The 20,287-nt window shown below is 44.8% G+C and overlaps 1 protein-coding gene across 1 annotated transcript in view; it reads left to right on the forward strand.

Annotated features, from left to right (window-relative positions):
- Positions 1 to 20,287, forward strand: part of LOC141926403 (BEN domain-containing protein 5) — a 971,122-nt gene that overhangs the window by 939,742 nt on the left and 11,093 nt on the right. Inside the window, exon 13 of the mRNA XM_074832076.1 lies at positions 15,595 to 15,691. Coding sequence (XP_074688177.1) covers positions 15,595 to 15,691 — 97 coding nt within the window. The remainder of the gene's footprint in view (positions 1 to 15,594; positions 15,692 to 20,287) is intronic.

Genomic DNA, 20,287 nt, shown 5'->3' on the forward strand with positions numbered 1-20,287 from the left:
TCGAGGTAGGCCTAAGGGCCCTATTTGAATGCAGTTCAAGATACATAGTTCTGCCTCATTTCCAGCCTCACAGCTTCATTCTCTAACCTGTTGTCCCTCATCTCCTGTTCCTATACCCTACAGCACTGCAGCCCTGCTTGCATATGCTTCTTGCTTCCCCCTGATTGCTTTTTGCACTTCCTCCCTTTTCTGATACTGGCTTGCTTTTGCGGGCAGTGCATTTATTGCTAGCTGACAAACACAAGTGCTTGGACATACATTCGATTACCTTTGAGCAATTTCCATTTACTCTGGTTTTGCTTTTTTCCCCTTTCAGTTTCACTGAACACTGCCTGTATTTTCTGAGAGCTTTTTCAACTGCAATACAGTCTGCTTCTGTTCTCCCTACTTTTCTTTTTTTTCTTTTGTTTTTTCTTTCCACATTTTCCATGTTTTCATTAAGCTCCCTCACTAAACTCTGATGACCATTTCTCCACTGCTGCCCTTTCTGTACATTTGCACTGAGAAGAGTCCAAGTTTAACCTCAGTGTGTTAAATGCTCCCTTCACCTGGAAGGAAATCAATGGTACAGGCAGACTGGGGTTTTGTCTACTCCTCCCCACGAAAATGTCTTTCTTTTTGATGTACCATAATCTCCCCCTCCCTAGTAGTTTCACTCCTACCTGTTTTTCCATTAAAACTTGACTTACACTTTGCTTTTATGCCAATGGAGTGCACTCTGGAGATGATAAGGGTCACTTCTGCTTACTGTTCAGGTGAAGGTGTGGTTTTGATCTTTAGATCAGCTCTCAAGTACATAATCTTCCCTGATCTTGCCTACACTCCCAGATGCTGCTTTCCACTGCTTGCTCTCCCTTCCTTCTGACTGGTAAAGCATGGCTGTATTTGGACCAACTCTTTCATGATATCTCTAATGTTTTGGCAAGAGAGACATTTTGATTCAATATCCACAAAGAGATGGAATATTGCAAGAAAGTAAAGTGATTTGATTATCCATCTCTGAAATCATCCAGACCGGATGACTTTGTGGAAGAGTCACTTCAGTTAAAATCTTCAGGAGCAGGGAAATATCTGTAGCATAGAGGTACTCAGGTTATTTATATAAACAAGCTGGCTTAGGCACAGGAGAAATAGCATGAGGTGAGCTGTGCACGGACACATGATGCTGTAGTTCGAGTGCTTCTAATGATAGTTCAAGTAGCACTGTAATATGCCATGGTTACCTTTTGTGACTGCAGCATAGAGATACCAGCCTGTCACACAGCAAAGGACTCCTCACCTCTGGTGGGGCGCTCTGTACTGGTATCCCTTGACTTAATCAGATTCTGGTCATCTGTGTGAGAACCTGTGGAGATATCCAAAAGATGGGATTTATGAAATTTATGAAAGGAGGTGGCAGAGGGTGATCTACCGCTATGTGAACATGAGCCATTTGTCTCAGCTGTCCTTCTCCACAACTCCTTTAGCAACAATAGCTAGTGATGGGAGCTATCATGACGGTATCTCCTTTAAATACTCTTCTTCCACCCACCTACCCCAACAGTTTGTAGTTCCTGCTGAGTACAGCCACAAGACAGAGGCCTTTAGCCTTTCTCCTGTAAGTACTTGGGTATCACTTACTTATTGGGCATAGAGCTAATTGAAGGGTAGTTAATGCCATCAAGCATTGGGATGTATTTATATTTTTAACTACATGTAAGTGATTATCAACATTATAAATAATTACAGTCTGCCTCCCAGCCCCTCTGCTCCGTTCCACCCTGCTAATTGCAATGCTTAGATCTCAATGAGCTCATTATGTTTTGTCGATATTCAGCTCTTTGGCTTGCTCACTTAGTAGGGACCAGGGGGACACAAATGGGAGCTAAAGATTGAAAATGCCAAGCTCCTAGGGATTTGAGTTAGCGATCATCACTGTTTCATCTCTATGCACAATTTATTCAGCACTCCACCTTCCCTAATAAATTATAGATCCCTCAAAGGGAAGCTTTGCCAAGGGATGGGCAATTGCCTTACTCGTGGGGGAGCCCATTCTGTGCAGTATTGAGCATCTTTGACATCTGGTCCTTGCAGGATTGGATCCCTCCTGCCCTTCCCCTCCGCCCGTCTCTTCCACCCCTTTTGGGAAGCATTAACCTTTTCAATGTGATGTATGCGAAAGGGCGACAGTCAGCAGTGGCAGTTCCTAATGGATTCTGTTTGTTTGGTTGTTTGTTTGTCTGAACTGCCTGCAATGCTGTCCAGACCGCTTGGAAAAGCAAGCCAGAGTGCAACCAATATTTTAATTAGCAGCAAAAGGCAGAGAGGCTTTTAAAGAAGAACAGTGTTTGAATTCAGAAGGAGCAGATGAATGTGGGGCAGGGGACTTGGGATTTAGTCTCACTGAAGATGGTAGCACACAGTGCCTTTAAGGAGGGGCTGCATTTTCAATCACAGGCCATAGTGGTGAGTGGTGAGATGGTAATGGTGGTCTTTTGGGGCTTGTGGGGTACAAAGGGGTGAATCTGTGTCCCTTACTCTTCTTGGCAGTGCAAAAGGAGCAGAGACTTGTCATATCTGCTTTGCCAAGGACTGGGAAAAACCCCCATGGAGAGTGCTATTGTACAACAAAATCTGAACTTAAGGAACTGAGTTACAGGGGCAACCCTTTTCCCACCCTTCTGTCCTCAGACAGGATTGGTCCTCCTTTCCCTTCTCCTGATAGCTGTTTTCCTAATTCTGTCTTAAGATGGGATGCCGCAGCCTCTCCAGGAGATATTTTTCTAGTGCGTCACTAGCCTTATTGCTGGAAAGCTTCCCCCAAAATCTAATCTCAGTCTGTTTTATTGTAAATTAAGGCCATTGTTTCTTGTCCCATCACCAGCATATGCAGAAAAGTTTATCCTATTTTACAGCAGCCTTTACTTACTTGTACACTCTCTCGCTTCACTGTTCTGTGGTCGAAACTCCACAAATCTTTTCAGTTTTTCCTCCTTAGGCTTTCGGGAATTCATCCTTTCCAAAGCACTTAAAGTCTCTAGACAATTAAACCAACTTCAGGAGTGGCAGAGTCTAACTCAGCTTTGTGACTCCACAGCCAAACTCTTGCTTCTCGCAAGAGCCTGAGATGCAGCTGGGAGCTCAGCCATCTGGCTTTGCAGTGACTAGAGATGGCTGCTCAGTGAAGAGAGTCAGTCAACCCCAGCCCTCTGCATCAGGGTCAACAGCTGCAGCAAACATCCTTTGGCACCGTGGATGAATATTCCCTGGTGAGTCAATGTGAACATCAGTGTCAGAACTGGATCTGAGAAGGAGGAAGTCTCTCCAGGTCATGCAGAGGTTGGTGCTGCTCTGTCACCTGAGCTGTGGATCAGTAAGAATTCTCCAGAATGATAATGGAACTTGTCAATAGAGGTAAATACAGCTCCTGGAATTATTTCTTGTTAGTAATATGGCGATAGACATAGGCAACACGAGCAGATAGTAAGACTGTGCCACTAGCAAAATAGGATGTGGCCTCAAAAATATGAAGGTTTAATAGGAAAAAAAGTCATATAAAAGAAGTGGGTTTACAAAAAACCCAAACCAAATCAAAAAAACCCAACATACATCATCCTATACCTGTTATCTTTTCCACTGGAAGTGTTACTCAGTCCAGCCTCTCATTTTGTTGCATAGGTGCTGTGCCAGAGTAAAGAGCAGTGCAGCAGACAGACCTCACCACTATAAGGAGAGTTTGAAGGGGAAATGATTTTTATAGCCATAAGTGACATGCTGGAAAATGGAGAGATGCAAAGTTGTTGCTTAGTCTCCTGGAAACTATGCAAGGACACATGGACAAAAAGGAGGTCACTGGTGACAGCCAACATGGCTTCACTAAGGGCAAATTGTGCCTGATTAATTTGGTGGCTTTCTGCAACAGTGTTACAGCGTTGGTGGATAAGGGAGGAGCAACTGATGTCATCTACTTGGACTTGTGCAAAGCATTTGACACTGTCCTGCACGACATCCTTGTCTATAAATTGGAGAGACACAGATTTGATGGACGGACCACTCAGTGGATAAGGAATTGGCTGGATGGTCACACTCAAAGAGTTGCAGTCAACATCTCGATGTCCAAGCGGAGAGCAGTGACAAGTGGCATCCGCAGGGGTCAGTGTTGGGGCCAGCACTGTTTAATATCTTTGTTGGTGACATGGACAGTGGGATCGAGTGCACCCTCAGCAAGTTCACCAATGACACCGAGCTGCATGGTGCGGTCGACATGCCGGAGGGAAGGGACGGCATCCAGAGGGACCTGGACGGGCCAAAGAGGTGGGCCCGGGCAAACCTCATGAAGTTCAACAAGGCCAAGTGCAAGGTCCTGCCCATGGATCAGGGCAATCCCAAGCACAAATACAGACTGGGCGAGGAGTGGGTTGAGAGCAGCCCTGCGGACAAGGACTTGGAGGGGGCGGTATTAGTGGATGGAAAACTGACTATGAGCCAGCAATGTGCGCTCACAGCCCAGAAAGCCAAGCGTGTCCTGGGCTGCATCAAGAGAAGTGTGGCCAGCGGAGCGAGAGAGGGGATTCTCCCCCTCTACTCTGCTCTCATGAGACCCCCCCTGCAGTGCTGTGTCCAGCTCTGGGGGCACCAACATCAGAAGGACACGGACCTGCTCGAGCAGGTCCAGAGGAGGCCACAAAGATGATCAGGGGGCTGGAGCAGCTCCCCTGTGAGGACAGGCTGAGAGAGTTGGGGGTTGTTCAACCTGGAGAAGAGAAGGCTCCAGGGAGACCTTAGAGTGGCCTCACAGTACTTAAAGGGGGCTACAGAAAAGCTGGGGAGGGACTCTTGATCAGGGGGTGTAGGGATAGGATGAGGGGTGACAGTTTTAATCTGAAAGAGGGTAGATTTAGATTAGATAGACGGAAGAAGTTCTTTTCTGTGAGGGTGGTGAGACACTGGCACAGGTTGCCCAGAGAAGCTGTGGCTGCCCCTGTGGCAGTGTTCAAGGCCAGGTTGGACGGGGATTTGAGCAATCTGGTCTAGTGGAAGGTGTCCCTGCCCATGGCAGGGGGGTTGGGACTAGATGATCTTTAAGGTCCCGTCCAACCCAGACCATTCTATGATTCTCTAAATTCCAGACTTGATGGTTAAATTATGGTCACAGTCATGTTTTTATGAAAGCCATTTTCACCAGGGAAAGCAGTGACTCTAAGGTTGACCCACCAGTTAATGCTGAATTCCCTCACAAGCACTTGCTTTGAGATGCCCCTTTTATAAATCAAGGGCCCCTCCTACATTAACTGCACAGCGGTCTACTTCCATCCACTTCAGCAAAGTAGGCTGTTATTTCAATGAGAGGAGTTGGTGGATCTGAAGTTTGGCAATGGTTTATTCCCACCCCATCAGAGAAGTGAGGAGAAGAGACAGGCAGTGGAGAAGGGGAGATCTGGAGACCTTTCCAGCATCTTTATCTGGACACAGACGCCCTGCTGACAGCAGTCCTTTCCCAGGGGACATGATGTAGGAAAACAAGCCAGCTTGGGTGAGTAGCTTTTTTAGTAAGGGCTTTGTGACAGCAGTCAGAGGAGTGTTATATGTGGCAGGGACTATATATAACTATATTTGTGTGTGCATAGATTAAAAATATATATATATGTGTGTAGTGCCTTATCACTGCATTCCAGCTTGAATTTAAAACACAAAGGAAAAATCAAACGTTTTAGAAAAAGCTAAATTTATCTGGGAATGGGAATTATAATAGCAAAGAGGCAATTAATTGGGGGTGTGTGTGGAGATTATAGTAATATTTTACTCATTCCCTACAAAGACAAAAATAGCATTAGTTTCTCTATCAACTAGTAACAGCTCTAATTCTCTTCTTCCCGTTCATGAACACCACTCTGGAGTGACCACCTACAGTTGATGTGAAGAGAGCTTTGGTCCAGCTCATGTGTGTCCCTGCTTTGGGGAGGAAACCCCGCTACAGCAGATAGCCTGAGCTGAAGTGTGGCATTGACCCTTGCGTCTGAGTCAGCAACGTAAGCGGAAGTGAGGTCTTGGCATTCATGAACCGATGCCCCTTCTTTCTCATTTTGCTTCATTTAACTCTGGTTGTCCTGTCATCCTTTAGTGCCACTCAATCCCAAGCAAAGCACTCAAAGACACCTTCATCATTGATTCATCCCTTGAGCTGGACCCACTCTGCCACCCCAACCCAGCCTTGTCCTTGCTGAGAGGGCAGGTGCCCCGTCTCTGGTTTGGCCAGACATAGTTCCCATTGCAAAACCAAGCCCCAGATCTTTTTTGTGCTCCTGACAGTCCTGGAAATATGCCTCTCTCAGCAGAGCTTTCTGTTGCCTACAGCCTACACCACAGTGCCTTATTCTGGATCAATACTTGCAGATACCAGAGATAACTCAGGGAGAGAACTACATTAACGTAGCTGAAGAAACAAAGATAATGATATTTTTTGTCCTTTTTTTTTTCTTCCCTCCCTTCTCCCAGAGAATAAAATTTTCTTTTCTTCTCTCCCCCCCCATCCTCATCTCTATGATCTGCACTTAGCAGGGCTCCAGATTCTTGAATTATTTCCCACTTTTCAATAAAGCCTTAAATCTTTTTAAAAAACTGCTTGTTTTAATTGAAAAATTTCAATCAATCAATTTGCCCCTTCTCTACCCTCTTGCCTTTCTCCCCTCCCCCAAACAGACCCATTTGCAGTAAATAATCTGTAGCCAGACTTTCTGCTCTAAAGAAATAAATAATTCTGAGTTTGCTGAATCCCGTCTGATCTCCCAGCTTTAAATCACTGCACTTTGTACTGAGCTCAGCCAAAATGTTGAACATGCTGAAGCATGACTATTACTTGGTGACTGTAAGTGTTTTTAAAGGTACAGCCTCTGAGGCCATGGTCCTTTTTCCTCCCAGGACAGTCTGAGAGAGGAGCTAAGCCAATTCCTGAGGATAAGTTGTCTCTTCCCTGCATTTTGCCCAATACAAATGCAGGTGTTGCCTTGTCTTGAAGGGACTTATCAAAGACTGACAGAATGCAGGAGAAATCCAGTGGGTCTTTGAGCAAGTCCTTAAGAAGAAACCATCTGATAGCCACTGCACTGAGTCCTTTTTCAGATGGGTGATCTAAGGTAGGTTCCAGGAGGTCCTCTACATCTGCTCAGACACTGGAGAGCAAGTGCCCATTCTCCCAAGTGTACATAGTTGCACTTGGACACAGAAGAGCCTGGGGTATCATAGCCAGAGGAGGAAGGGCCCCCAAAATCATTGTAAGTCTTGCAATCATGGTCAGCATTCTGCAATTCTCTTTATCTTTCCTCTATTCAGAAACTTTAAAACCAGTTATATGCAGGTTTATGTCACAAGGGAATGCAATACTCATATTTTTTAATTCCTCATATTTCTTTTCTTCTTTTTAGGATTGCTCTTGTCAAAGCTATTGTCTATGCCCTGTCTGAAAATGCAAGCTGCAGCTGAAGAGGGAAAATGCAGCATGCAACAGACTACTGATGCCTAGTTATGATTTATACAACTCATGAGCTTCCAAGAATTTAGAGATGAAAAATGGTTTATCCACACTTTGGTGTGTTGAAACACTTTTTCTACCGTTTATCTTGAAACCAGTTTTAATTGGGTGGTGGTGAATGTTATGCACAAAGCCATGAGTGGAATGTCTAATGGGAGCTGTCAGACATGGAAAAATGGGTGTCATCATCTTCTGGGCTGAGACGTGAGGGACTAAGAGGATCCCCAAAAAGTTCAGCTCATGATTTTCCAGTGTATTTGGGGGGTTTTAATTAGAATTGGAAAGTAGTGTACTGTTGTTGCATTGCCAACCAAGCTGAAAACAAAAACTGTTAAGACTTAAGTTTTCATGCTGTTTTTCCCTTGTGCTTTTGACAGCATTCATCAGTGACAGGAGAAGATACTGAATGCTGGATTTTTCACTTGGAAATTTTTTCCCCTCTACTCATCCCCTTTTGGTGTATCAGAAAGAATCAGCTCTGTAATTTTCATTGACTGTGGAAAGAGCTGAGGTCAGCTAATCCACAAGGGCTCCTTCCCAGATTTGGCAAGTGACCAGAATTAAACAATAGCAAAGACCAGAAATGTTAAAAACACAAGAAGAGACTTACCCTAGTGTTTTCCTGATACTCTAAATGAAGATCTATCAGACATTAATGAGACTAGTAAATGCGGGCCCAAATTAATTGGGACAATTTGATAGAAGCTGTTATAATCAGTTTTTAAGTATATAATTTCTAAAGTATACCAACATATAGAACAATATTGATGCAATGATTTAATGAATTAAAATATACTGGTGCTGAAATTCATCCTTTCTGCGTTTTTCAGCTGTGAGCTTGTTTCTGACCTCTGTCCCTTAGATAACCTCATTGGGAGTCAGTGCTGTCAAGATATTAAATAAACCATTTTCTTTGGTCATTTTACAGTTTAGGCCATATTACCATTCACAGGAGGGCCCATTTCCATCTCCCACTGGTGTAGCGGGACCAACCATAAGATGGATAAAATGTAAGTTACACAGAGCAATGTGAAGATGGCATTAGGATAATGGAGCAGCAGTCAGAGGTGTCTGCAAAATCATCCTCATAGTGCTGATAAATGGCATGTGGATTCAGAGGTAAAAATGGGCAGTGGCCCTGTTGTGTTTCCAGTGTTACTTTGGCAGTGTCTGAGATATCTCGCTTCTCTCTTTTCTGTGCTTGCTCTGGAGAGCCTGATTTTCCTTTCCCTGTCTCTGTGTGTCTCAAATCCCATGCTGAATTAAGTCCTCCCTTTTCACGGCCACATGTGGTAGCAGCTCTGCAGCTCAGTACTGCGTGGAGGTTTTCATCGGTAGCAAAAGGTGTTAGGTTGGACGACTCCTTCACTGGTGCCACTGTGTTGCAGAGGGAGAGTTGGGGTACCCAGGCACTGCTCCACACTCCCCTCTGCTCCCCTCAAGTCTTTGCCACCCTTTGATGGCAGCACCCCAGCATAGCCGGGGGTGTTTTGCTCTATCCTGGCACTGGCTCCCGTGCAGCACCTTCCATCTTCTTGCCTTTTTCTCTCTCTGCCTTGAGATCCCTCCATTCCCCACGTCAGGGTGTTAGCTGGGATCTGCCTGTTTTGGTTTAGTTCACAAGAAGGGCAGAAGCAATAGCTGATATTGAAATGAGATTATGGAAAATACAGTGTGGTCTTTGCAGCACAGTCCCCCTGGCAGAGATAAAACAGTGCTCTCCAAGATACCTGTTCTCCAACCTCCTCTTTCAGAGGAGGAGAGAAAATTACAGGCCTCTGATTACTCAGGGAGAAGAGCGCACAACCTCCATCTTTGTAATTTCTTCTATCACAATCAAGCATTTCAGGAAAGGGGCCTGAAAGCCTGAAATAGTCAGTCAGGGATCTTTCCACCTGGTTCCTTCCCTGATAACACAGAAGAAGAATAAAAATGAAGACTCGTCATTGCTGTTACATTTCATTTCCAAAAGCATCTGTCCCATCTGGGATCAGGAACTGAGGCTGTTGGGAATGGAAATACTCTCCTTGAGGAAAGTCCCCTTGCTATTTCCAGGCTGTGTTCAGGGCATTTATAGATTTTTAAGGCTAGACGGTCTGGTCACATTTCTCTAGCTTGACCTGCCGAATACCATGAGAGGGTGTTACCAGTAGTTCCCACATCGGGCCTGGTTCTTACACTGGAGCTATGAAAAGCCCCATTTTCATTGGAAGTGGCAGACTGTCCACAGAAAGCACACCCACGTGCACCCTGCAGCCCTGCAAAACCAACAGCCTGAAGCTTTAGAGCTTGGCTGACCAGGTCCTGCTCTCTCGAAAGTCAGTAGGGGAGGACAGGGTAAATCCTATCCCCTCCCCACACTCCCTTTTAGATGCTTCCTCCTTTGATAATGATTCTGAAATATGTAACCAGATGTACTGGACATTATGAACCTTGTTTCCTTGGAGTGACAGTCTTGGGGAAGGATGCATCATCAGTACCCAGACTTGCACCGTGTTAAATGCTGGTGAAAAGCATATTAGAATAGCCCCTCTCTCCCTCATCCCCCCCACCCCTACCCTACCCCTGCCACCAAGTCTCTATATTGCCCCAGTTATACTTTGTTGGAAGTGGGCCCCCCAGTTAAATGGGATATGGGCAGCATCTCTATTGGAGAATAGTGTCAGTCCTGTGAAACAAACCAGTAACTGATGAAAACGGCTCTGCCAAAATAGAGAACTAGTTCTGATCAGGCTGGGCATGATATAACATGGTGGTTTAAAGCTGTGTAATGCCATTTTCCATTAGAGCTCTTCTTCGAGTCAGGAAGGGGTTTGATCCATTGATGGAAGCTGTTATAAACAAGATGAGAAAACCTCATCCATATTTCTCTTGAGATGGTACGAAGCTGACAGTATGCTAGCTGACCAGAGTCATCTGGGACTCTCCCACACAAAATAACCCTCTTTTCATAAATAACAGGATTGTTGTTTTGGTGGACTGAGATTTGCTGTAGAATTCAGTTTTGTCAAACAAAGAGCTGCTTCTGGTTTTTAATTTGAGCTATTAAAAAGATTCATCTTTCTCTTTGTGTCTCATTTTCCTTCCTCTCTTTCTCCCCTCTCTATTTTTTTCTTCCCCTCTGTCTGTCTTTAGGATAACTTAAAGCTGTTTGTCTGAAACAAAAGACTTGCATGGGTCTGGTCAGTGGTGCCTCTGGATTGAATGGTCACGATTTCAAATCCTGTTTAGGACTAAACTTGGATGAATTCCATAAGCTAATAACCCAGCGCAGTGTTTCAAATTGATGGAGGTGCCGTACTCTAGATGAGACATAAAAACAGAGATCCAATCTGCTTGGCAGAGACCCCACAGGACTTATCAAAGATGAGTGGGGGCTGCTAACTGTTTTGCCCTTGTCAAATCCTTACTACCACCACGGCTTCTCTTCCTGTTCCAAAGCAATGACACTGGACCTTATGAAAATGAGATGGTGAACTTGAAGGAGCCATCCTTTTTCTAATTATTTAAAGCAGTTTGCAGTGTCTGGCAAAAGGGGGAAAGAGAGATAATCCACTCACTTGAAAGTGGAATGACCCTGAATTTCAAAAAGCAAAACAAAAGCGAGCAAATGGTGCCACCATGCTCTGCAGCAGTGACATTATTAAATGATCAGTGAGCTATTAAAGCAGCAACATTTAGTACCTCCCCTAATGACTTGTACTGCTAACTGGTTTCCAAATTGAGATTTTTATTGCCTCCATGCACAGACAGAGCAAGACTGTGTCTGTGCTTCTAGAGGCTCCAGTTTAAGCAGACTGTTCACAATAGGATCGATGAATCTTCTCAGTTGAAAACTAGTAATGGCTTATGAGATTCTCCATTCCTCTGTCCTCTTTTCTTACCAGGGCTGGAGGCTTTGGGGTGTGAGGCATAGTAGGGATTGTAAATACAGGGGATTTTGCAGAGAGCCCAGCACAATTCTTGAACTTCCTAACATCTGTGAAATTTGGCAGAGTTGTGGATAAACAGATTGTCCTGAAATCTCCCCAAAACCACTGATGCCATTCAAAGAGTGAATGCGCTGAGAACAGTTTTTGCAGGAGGGTCCTTGGGCACTCTGGTTTCCACTTCCACGGAGAAATATAGAGCATGAAGAAACGAGTCTATGGAGGAGGAAGGGAGAGGACAGGGAATTGCAGATGCTAGTGAAGGTAGAAATTCCCCCAGATGTTTCCACCATGACTCTCCCAAAAGGATTTCTACTATCTCATATGAGCTGAACTCCCATGATGGGAATAGCTGGGAATAGCTGGGAAATGGCCTTCTATCAAGTGCAGTTCAAACTAGGCAGGGAGTTCCTGTAAGCAAAAGCACAGCATTTGTAATTGCAGAAAGGAAGCTGGTTAAAAAGCAAGCAAACAAACCACCCAACAAAAGTAGGTTCTGGTTGTAGTTGCAGTTATTTACGTGCTCACAATATACTGACTCCAAAGTGAAGCCTGGGTCTTCTGTGCACCTGAAATAAATGCAAATGTTATTGCTTTGATTTGTTTTTCTTCATCGGTTCTGCACACGCGTGCCTTCAGCACTTGCTGAGTGAGTCAGGCCATTTCTCGACCAGGCTAGGCAGTCACAGGGAGAGACTGTTACTGCTGTTTCTGGTTTTATGTATCAGGTGCCTGATTTCCATGACAGAAACCGCTCATCCTTTGCGGAGGCGGCAGGCAGCGCAGAGGGGGTAGGATGGCTTGAGAGACTACTATTAGAACATGCACATTTTTTATTCTATGCTGGTTTGAATCTCTTTCCATCAATGCTGACTGCAAGTTGTTCCCATTTTGTGACTTTTCAGTGGCTGCATACGGCACAGGTTTGCATTTGCAGTTTCTTCACTGTGTCTGTCTACCTGTGCATCCATGCTCCACAAAATGCCTTTACCTTTCCTGGTAATCTTAGCAAACATGAGGTCTGTGTGGGCTGCAGAACTGGTTAAGAACTGGATAAAAATGGGGTGAAGTGCCCTTCTATGCTTCCTTTTCCAGAATTCATGCAGGACCAGTGTCCTGGTTTCAGCTGGGATAGAGTTAATTTTCTTCCTAGTAGCTGGTACAGTGTTGTGTTTGGATTTAGTATGAGAATAATGTTATAACACACTGACATTTCTAGTTGTTGCGAAGTAGTATTTATACTAAGTCAAGGACTTTTCAGCTTCTCATGCCCTGCTGGAGGGGCACAGAAGCTGGGAGGGGACACAGCCAGGACAGCTGACCCAAACTGACCAAAGGGATGTTCCATACCTTATGACTTCATGCCACTATATAAACTGGGGGGCTGCTGCTTGGGAACTGGCTGGGCATCAGTCAGCAGATGGTGAGCAATTGCATTATTTTGTATATTCTATTCCTTTTATCATTATTATTATTTTCTTCCTTTTCTGTCCTATTAAACTGTCTTTATCTCAATCCACAATTTTTACTTTTTTTTTTTCAATTCTCTCCCCATTCTGCTGTGGGGAGAGTGAGCGAGAGGCTGTGTGGTGCTTAGTGGCTGGCTGGGGTTAAACCACACCAACCTAATTAGACCTAAACCATTCATGTCTGCTGTGGGTTTAACCTGTTCATGAACACCTCTGGTCTGGAGATTTCCTGATGTGCTAAGGCATGTTATTCCAGTGGTTAACTGTCCTTACCTTTAGAAAGCTGTTCCTAAGACCCAAGTTCAGCAGTAGAACTGGATTCCTACAGGTTGGGGTTAAGGCAGGGTTGCAAGGCACCACGGAGGAGCTCGTGTAGTTACTTCCTTGGCTGCACCCACGCTCATCTAAGGGCTTCCTCCCTCAGGACAGCAGGTCAGGTGTTTCCCACTGTGCAAACACAAGCAATGTAGAGAGACAAAAGAAAAGGGCAGCAGGGCCATTGCTGGCAGAGGAGCCTTCTGAGATTGGCACTGACAAAATGTCCTAGAGACTTTACTGAGTCCAATTACTACTTTATGTCTTTAAAGTGCCAAGTAAATGAAAGAAACTACAAGATCAAGCCATGTTAGTCTTCTCAATCCCTTAAATGTTTGACAGCCCTCTCCCCTTCTTTCTCGCTTTCTCAGACTACTTTGAACTCTTAACCTTTGCCGCTGCTTTGAGTTCACATCTGCAGAAACCAAACTACCCCCAGCCATCCCCAAATTCCAGTAACAATCACAAAACACTTTCAAAGCAATGCTGCCCTCCCTCAAATTGATAAACTTTAAGCTGTCTCCAACTTTCTGAACTTTCATGCACGTACAGTTAGTCTCATCCGTCAGTGCTGGCAGGCTGCAGGGGAGCTTACTTGGGTACTGCAGCAGCCGTGAAACAGCCGGTGCTGTTTCACACAACCAACTATCCCTGTCCACGCAGACAACAGCCGTGAACACCAGCTGTTCAGGCTGTGCTGTACTGCTGGGCAGAAGAATATAGATGCCTGCAGCACATATGGTATTAGGATCTCAATAAGCGTATCAGGACAGACCCTGAAACAGGAGGGATAGATCCATGTAACTGTCCCCAGACACAGCAGTGGGAACTGGAAAAGTGATCACTAGAGAGAAAAGCAGTGTCAGTAGTCATCCTCAGCCACTAGAACTGGGCTTGACTGCAGTGCTCACAGAGCTGGTGGCTGGCTTTTTGCAGAACTAGAGCTAAGGACTGAGTCACGTCAGTTCAACCTCCCCTTTAAATAAATAAATAAATGATAAACAGAGATCTCACAGTGATGCCTAAACCTGATGTCTCATGCTCACTTGTTTTGATGTGTCTAATGTAAGTGGGCGGGTAATAAAAGCTTCATTTAGAAGCTAGCATCTTCACAGGCACTGCTGGAAGCCCCTGGGACGCTGCACTTCTGGAATTTTCCTCTAATGGAAACATCAGCAGATAACTATTGATAAAGCAGAACATGCACGCATGCACACAAAACAACCCATCAACGGTTTATTTTCCTGGACCGCTGGGTGTTGAATGCAGAGGTGTATTTAGATTCTCCAGGTTATGTGCTCACCTCAGCTTCTACATCAGCACTCCTGAAATGGCCATTATGATGACCATTTGGGGCAGTGCCCTGGAGAAGTATGTGGTTATTGTAGTGTGGGTAGGCATCAGTTCGAAATAGGCAAATAAAGGAGTACTCAGCGCCCATAATAGAGCTGTGGATCACGGCATCGACTGCATTTCTCCCAGCTGGATATCACCCTGTAGGTGATAAGCAGCCTCTGCTCTGTAGCAGGCAGACCTAGTGCTGCCATTTCACACAAGCGGGAGATTCACCTCATGGACATGTTGTCTAGGATATTATTTTTCAATGCATTCGCAGGTTATTCAGCTTCTTTTTAGGCAACTGAGTCTTCAGGAAGCTCTGGTTCCTGTGCCTGCGAGGTCTCTGTGGCAGCTCTAATGTGCAGCACTTGCCTAGTATTGGGCTCAGGGTTAGCTGAAGGAGGAATCGTGGCTAGTGAGCAGAGAAGAGCCCCCGGAGTTACTGCTGACCTCCTTAAGGTAATCTACTGTCCTTCCAGTTCAGTGCTAAAATCACCATGTCAGGTCCTCAACACAACACAGTTAAAGAACTGTATATTTTCCCAGGACAGTGTGGGGGTCAGTGCTAAAGGTTTGGAGGGCTACAGCTTTAATCCCAACCCTGAGTTTGTACACTGGTCCGTGGCTGGTTCATACCATGACATTGCTGACCTCGTTTCCTGGATACAAGCACAGAAATACTGCCTGTATCCAAGCATTTTTAGGTAATTATTTTCCCCAAATGTGAAAATTGGAAGGCCCCTTTGTCTAGTATATTACTTCATGACCACCACGGGATCTGCAACCAGACATGGGGGGAAAGGGAGATTGTTTCCTCCTGTCTGTGGTTTTATGCAGCATCTGCCTGTGAAAACAAGATGACCCCCACTTTATCTGCTTGCGTAAGTCATTTTGCCTGAAGCCTGAGTACTGTGGGATGGTTAATGTAAAACTTGCTCATGCATCAAATAGCAGTAATTTACCTTTAGACTGTGCTTTTTTATTGTTATTATTTTTAATTATTTCAAAAAAATGCTCCTTAATTAAAAACTCACAGATATGAAGCTTGGAAGAAATGTGGCCAGGACGTTCTTGGATTACTACAGGCTGAACTCCTTGGTGGAGAGACCACTAGCACCTACTCCTAAAACTCGGTAGGTCAGAAAGCAATTTCTCTTGCTTTAGCAGGGCTGTTTTTTTAATACCTTTCATGACTAAACTTCAGTGCTACTGCATTATGGCTTTATAATAAGTGTGCTAGTCTAACTCTGCTTATTTTATTGAAATTCCATTCGGAAATAAAGCATTTATGATCAGGAAAGATACCTGGTTTATGTCTGAAAAAATATTCAGAGGATTTTGGAGATATCGATATCTTTCCTGAATTCTGTCTGCTGTACACCAATCTCACACCAGTATCTTTAATGGACTTACCCTTCATTTATCTCCTGAGAGTGAGAGGAGAATCAGACCCACTTTATTTTGAAAAGTTTTAATTCTGGAAGTGAAAACTTTTTCAGTGCTTCAGGAAATTACTGGCAAGCCTGTGCTAAAGGCAGGGTTCTTCATCTCCCCTTGGACCTGCCGCAGTGCTGGCAGCCAGATGGCAGGTTCCTTCTGCCAGTCCAACTGGGACCCTTTACCTGGGGATGCCCTCTCACCATAGATCCTTACTACAGCTTTACAACCAGTTCAGTGGATGTCTGTCCAAAAGGAAGTCTTTTTGGAAGTGAAGTAAGGCACTGGTGAGCAATGCACAGAAGCGTGAACAGAGGGTTTGAAATGCCTGAGCTTGAATCCCTGGCAGTGCTGTTGGCCCTCTGTCTGGCATTGGCCAACTGGTGTCCTTTCAGTGTCGCTTAGTTTGTGTGAGGAGCAGGGGAGATACCACTGAACCATTTGTTGGGAACCATCATTCCTTGAACAGGCAAAGCTGTGTAATAACCTGAGGAGGGGAGCAGACCAGGAACCAGAGCTCCTGTTTCATGGGAAACGCCATATTCAAAATCTGCCTCTGTTCTGAGAACACGGCAATAATTCCTCCAAACTCAAAATTCCCAATTAAATGCATTTGGGCCAATTGGAATGTTTTATTTGGGTTTCAATTCTTAATAGCACAACCAAATATAATTTACATTTTTCAATGGAAAAGCCAATTCCAAATTGGCAACGGAGGCAGCTGAGCCTTGAAATTCACTTCCTTCTTCCCACTTTCCCCCCCCCCCCCTTAAAAAAGTATCTGTGGGAACAGTTGCTTGTTTGTGAAGCAACACTTTCCTACTGAAGATTTTCTAGTGATGCATAAGATGGATGTTACAAATATCAGTCCAGACCATAAAGCAATTGCTGGAGTTCCTTCTGCAGCCTTTAAAAATCTTCTCAGTGCAGCCATTTTGGCAGTTCCTTATATATGTGGTCAGAGACAGCCTGACTGTTAGGTGTTTAAATGCCCAGCTTTGAGTCCATCTCTCTTTCTGTGTTCGTGATCTTGACACAACAGTTTAGGCTGGCTCAAGGAGGATTGTCAGCACTGCAGTTCTGAATGCTCTTATCTGCAGAGACCTGCAGGGTTAGCAGAGAAAAGCATTCAGCATCTTCCTCTCCTCCGGAAATTGAATGTATCATTTCTCTCAGACTCCCAGGGGCCACAGCCTCCAAGGCTAAAAACCCACAACTATTACTGAACCTAATTACCACCTGACAGCAAAGTGCTTTTCCGTACCATCATTCAGTTACCTCATCAAAAGGAATGTTTGTTTGCTTTCTTCATTTTAAATTAAAGAACCACTGACAGTGGTAACTGAAGCATTTTAATCTCATCAAATATCCATGTCCATCTCTATAGAGACAGCCACGCCAGCAGGGAAAGATACACATCTATAATCGGGTTGCACAGAGCAGATTTTTCTCGTTCCCCCACCAGAGCCTAATGGGGTGAGGGATCTTTTGTTTGGTGAGTGCTACCTCGCAGTAAAATCCTAAATACGGTAGATGTTCAGCCCAAAGCCAACAGATGTTTAAGGAATAGATTTTTAAAGATTCATGTTGTTAATTTCCTGATAGCTTTCAAATACCAGCTTTTCCCTCTAAGTAGACAAATGGCTTCTATTTGTATCCTGGGCTTTGTCACCTGACATTTGATCAGAGCTTGTATATATATAAAATGTACATCAATGAAATGAAATTGTTCTTTGAAGCTGTCATGTTAACTGCAAACCTGTCCAAAAGAAAATCTTGCAAACGGCTGGGAAACAGAAGGAAGATGGCTGTGGCTTTAAATATGCCTTGGCTAGGCAGTGGTACTAGGAAAGGATTGGAATATATAAAATGATACTAAATATCTGTGTAATCAGGACTAATTATATATCATGGTTATTAGCTTGAAACAGGACATGTTGTGCCCACAGTTTATGAAAATATATTAAAACATTACCAGATTCCACATACTCATTGAAAGAAAGCTGCAGAGTTAATAAATGTGTAAGGGACAACTAATTGGCTGCTTTGTCCCAGCCTACTACAGGCAAAAGAATTTCTGTTTGAGGGAATTAGTGCAGCCAAAATGTGTTGTAACGATAGCCCTGGAAATAGCAACAACCTGCAACACTTCCAGAGCACATCTGACTGAAAGATCTTAAAGAAGGAAATATTTATGTTGGTATCACCACGTTGCAGAGAAAGGAAATTGAGGCACAGAAAGGGAGAGACGGTCTTGAGAGTCAGAAATATGGCTGGTACCCAAATTTAGGCACCTTTCAAGAGTTTAGTCCACATAGTCAGGCTGTCTGACAACAGCCATCCTAGAGCACAGGCAATGTGGGCTGTTCAGTGGGAACTGAATTAGGATCATCTGAAGCAAAAGGCAAGAACTGATGAAACAGCTCTGGTTACAGAACCAGGATTGAGGCTGGAGCTAGGGTACCCTCTGCTATCCCATATACTTGTGCAGCTTATTTCAAGAGGTGAAGAGAAACAGCTGTATCTGTATAAGGTGCTTATGTGCCTGTAAGTGAATCAAACTGGTCGGCTGGACCTGTGGTTAAATTCCACCTGCCCTTGTCTACAGAAGTCCCTGGGACAAGTGTCACCTGTAGACAGGCCCTTCAGCTCCTCTCTGTGGAACTGTGCCCACCACCCTCCCAGAAGTCAGGCTCCACCGACCTCCCAAGAGGCCACCATGGAAGTGAGGTTTGGGCTGGAGCCCTCAAGTCTTTGCCAAGCCTGCCAGTGGCGGGGGGAAGTTGGGGTGCTGTGCTTTGTCCCTGAATGGCTAGAAATTGCTAGAAATTAATGTTGAACCCATCATTGTGGTCTTTGAAGGGTTTGGGGTGAGCTTCGGCACACCTAACTATGCACTGGGCAATCCTGTTTCCTCCCAACATGTCCTCACCAGTGAGAGGAGGTGTTCACAGTTGCAGGCCATAGACATCAAGCTTAGCAGCTTCTGCTCCCTCTGCAACCAAAGGAACCTCTGGGCAAACCTCAAGTCCCCAAATAGCTCAGATCCCTGAAAAGACCTCTGGACTGTGCACTGACTCTGTAGAGAGGCCAGACATGAAAATGAAATGCTTAAAGGGGTTTTTCTCAGCACTGTCTTAACTTCTTAGACAGTTCTTCCCCACCCTGTCCAGCATGGTTATTCTCCCATTCACCCTCCCTCCCACTACAGCTTATCCAGTCCCTTCCAGAACTCTTCAGCCCCTTCTCTCTGGCTGAGCTTCCTCCAACCTTCCCCCCGGTCCCCCAGCAGCCCAGCCCAGTGGCTGTGCAGGGTTTCCCACAGCCTGCAAGGGAAGGTCAGGACTTGTTTCAAACAGTAACCCCAATGTGTCCTGCAGTCCTCAGCGTGGGAAGACCCTGTGATCCCAAACAAACACCCAGTTCAGAAAGATAATGTCCGTTATCAGCATGCTAAGCAATTGTTTTCCTGAAGGTGATGTGTCTGTGGCAAGATAGTAAAGCATCAATGACTCAGCTGGGGAGGGCAGGAAGGTTAGAACATTTTCCTATGTGAGCTAATGAATTAGAAGCCTTGCTGAAAATGCTGGACATTTTCTGGAGTGACAAGCCAGTAGGCCTATGAATTTCTAACAGAGTAAAAGAGACTTCTGTGCTGCCTACAGAGGCTGCTGGAGAAGAGAGTGCTGCCATTTAGACATGCTTCAGAGAGGCTCAGAGAAGTCTATCAAGGACACAAAGAAGTCTCTTTAAGGTTGGGTTAAGTGGGCACAGAGCAGGAGAACACAGTGCAGAAAGGGGCTGTCGGGTGGCAATGAAGGTTCATGCCCTTCTTCTCTGGTCACTGTCCTTTTTTAAGTTGCTCAGTGACTAGCAAATTCTGCTCACACTGCACTCACTGGAAACCATTTGAGTGGGGCTCCCTTGATGCTGCCAGTGGCACAGGGAGCTCTTCCTCTTACCGAGTCTCTCTCTTGCACTCACCTCTTTCTACTTGTGCCAGAGTAAAGGTTAAGATTGCTTGGGTTGAAAGTGAGAAAAGTCCTCCACTGAAATCTTTGGTAAAAGGTGAAAAATTTGTAAGAGATTAAGAGAAAGGTGAGTACAGCTGTTACACAAAATGGTTAAGGTAGGAAAACAGAATTTTTGCTGAAAAATTCGCAAATGCCAGTCACTTTGCACTGCCTTAAGTCTGCCCCTTTGCCCACATCAGCATTACTCTGTTCTTTCACTCTGGCTCATTGACTGTGGCAGCAGAGCCCTGCTCCAGCACAGCATAAGCAGAGGAGCTG

Source organism: Strix aluco, chromosome 8, assembly GCF_031877795.1.
Source record: "Strix aluco isolate bStrAlu1 chromosome 8, bStrAlu1.hap1, whole genome shotgun sequence".
NCBI lineage: Eukaryota > Metazoa > Chordata > Aves > Strigiformes > Strigidae > Strix > Strix aluco.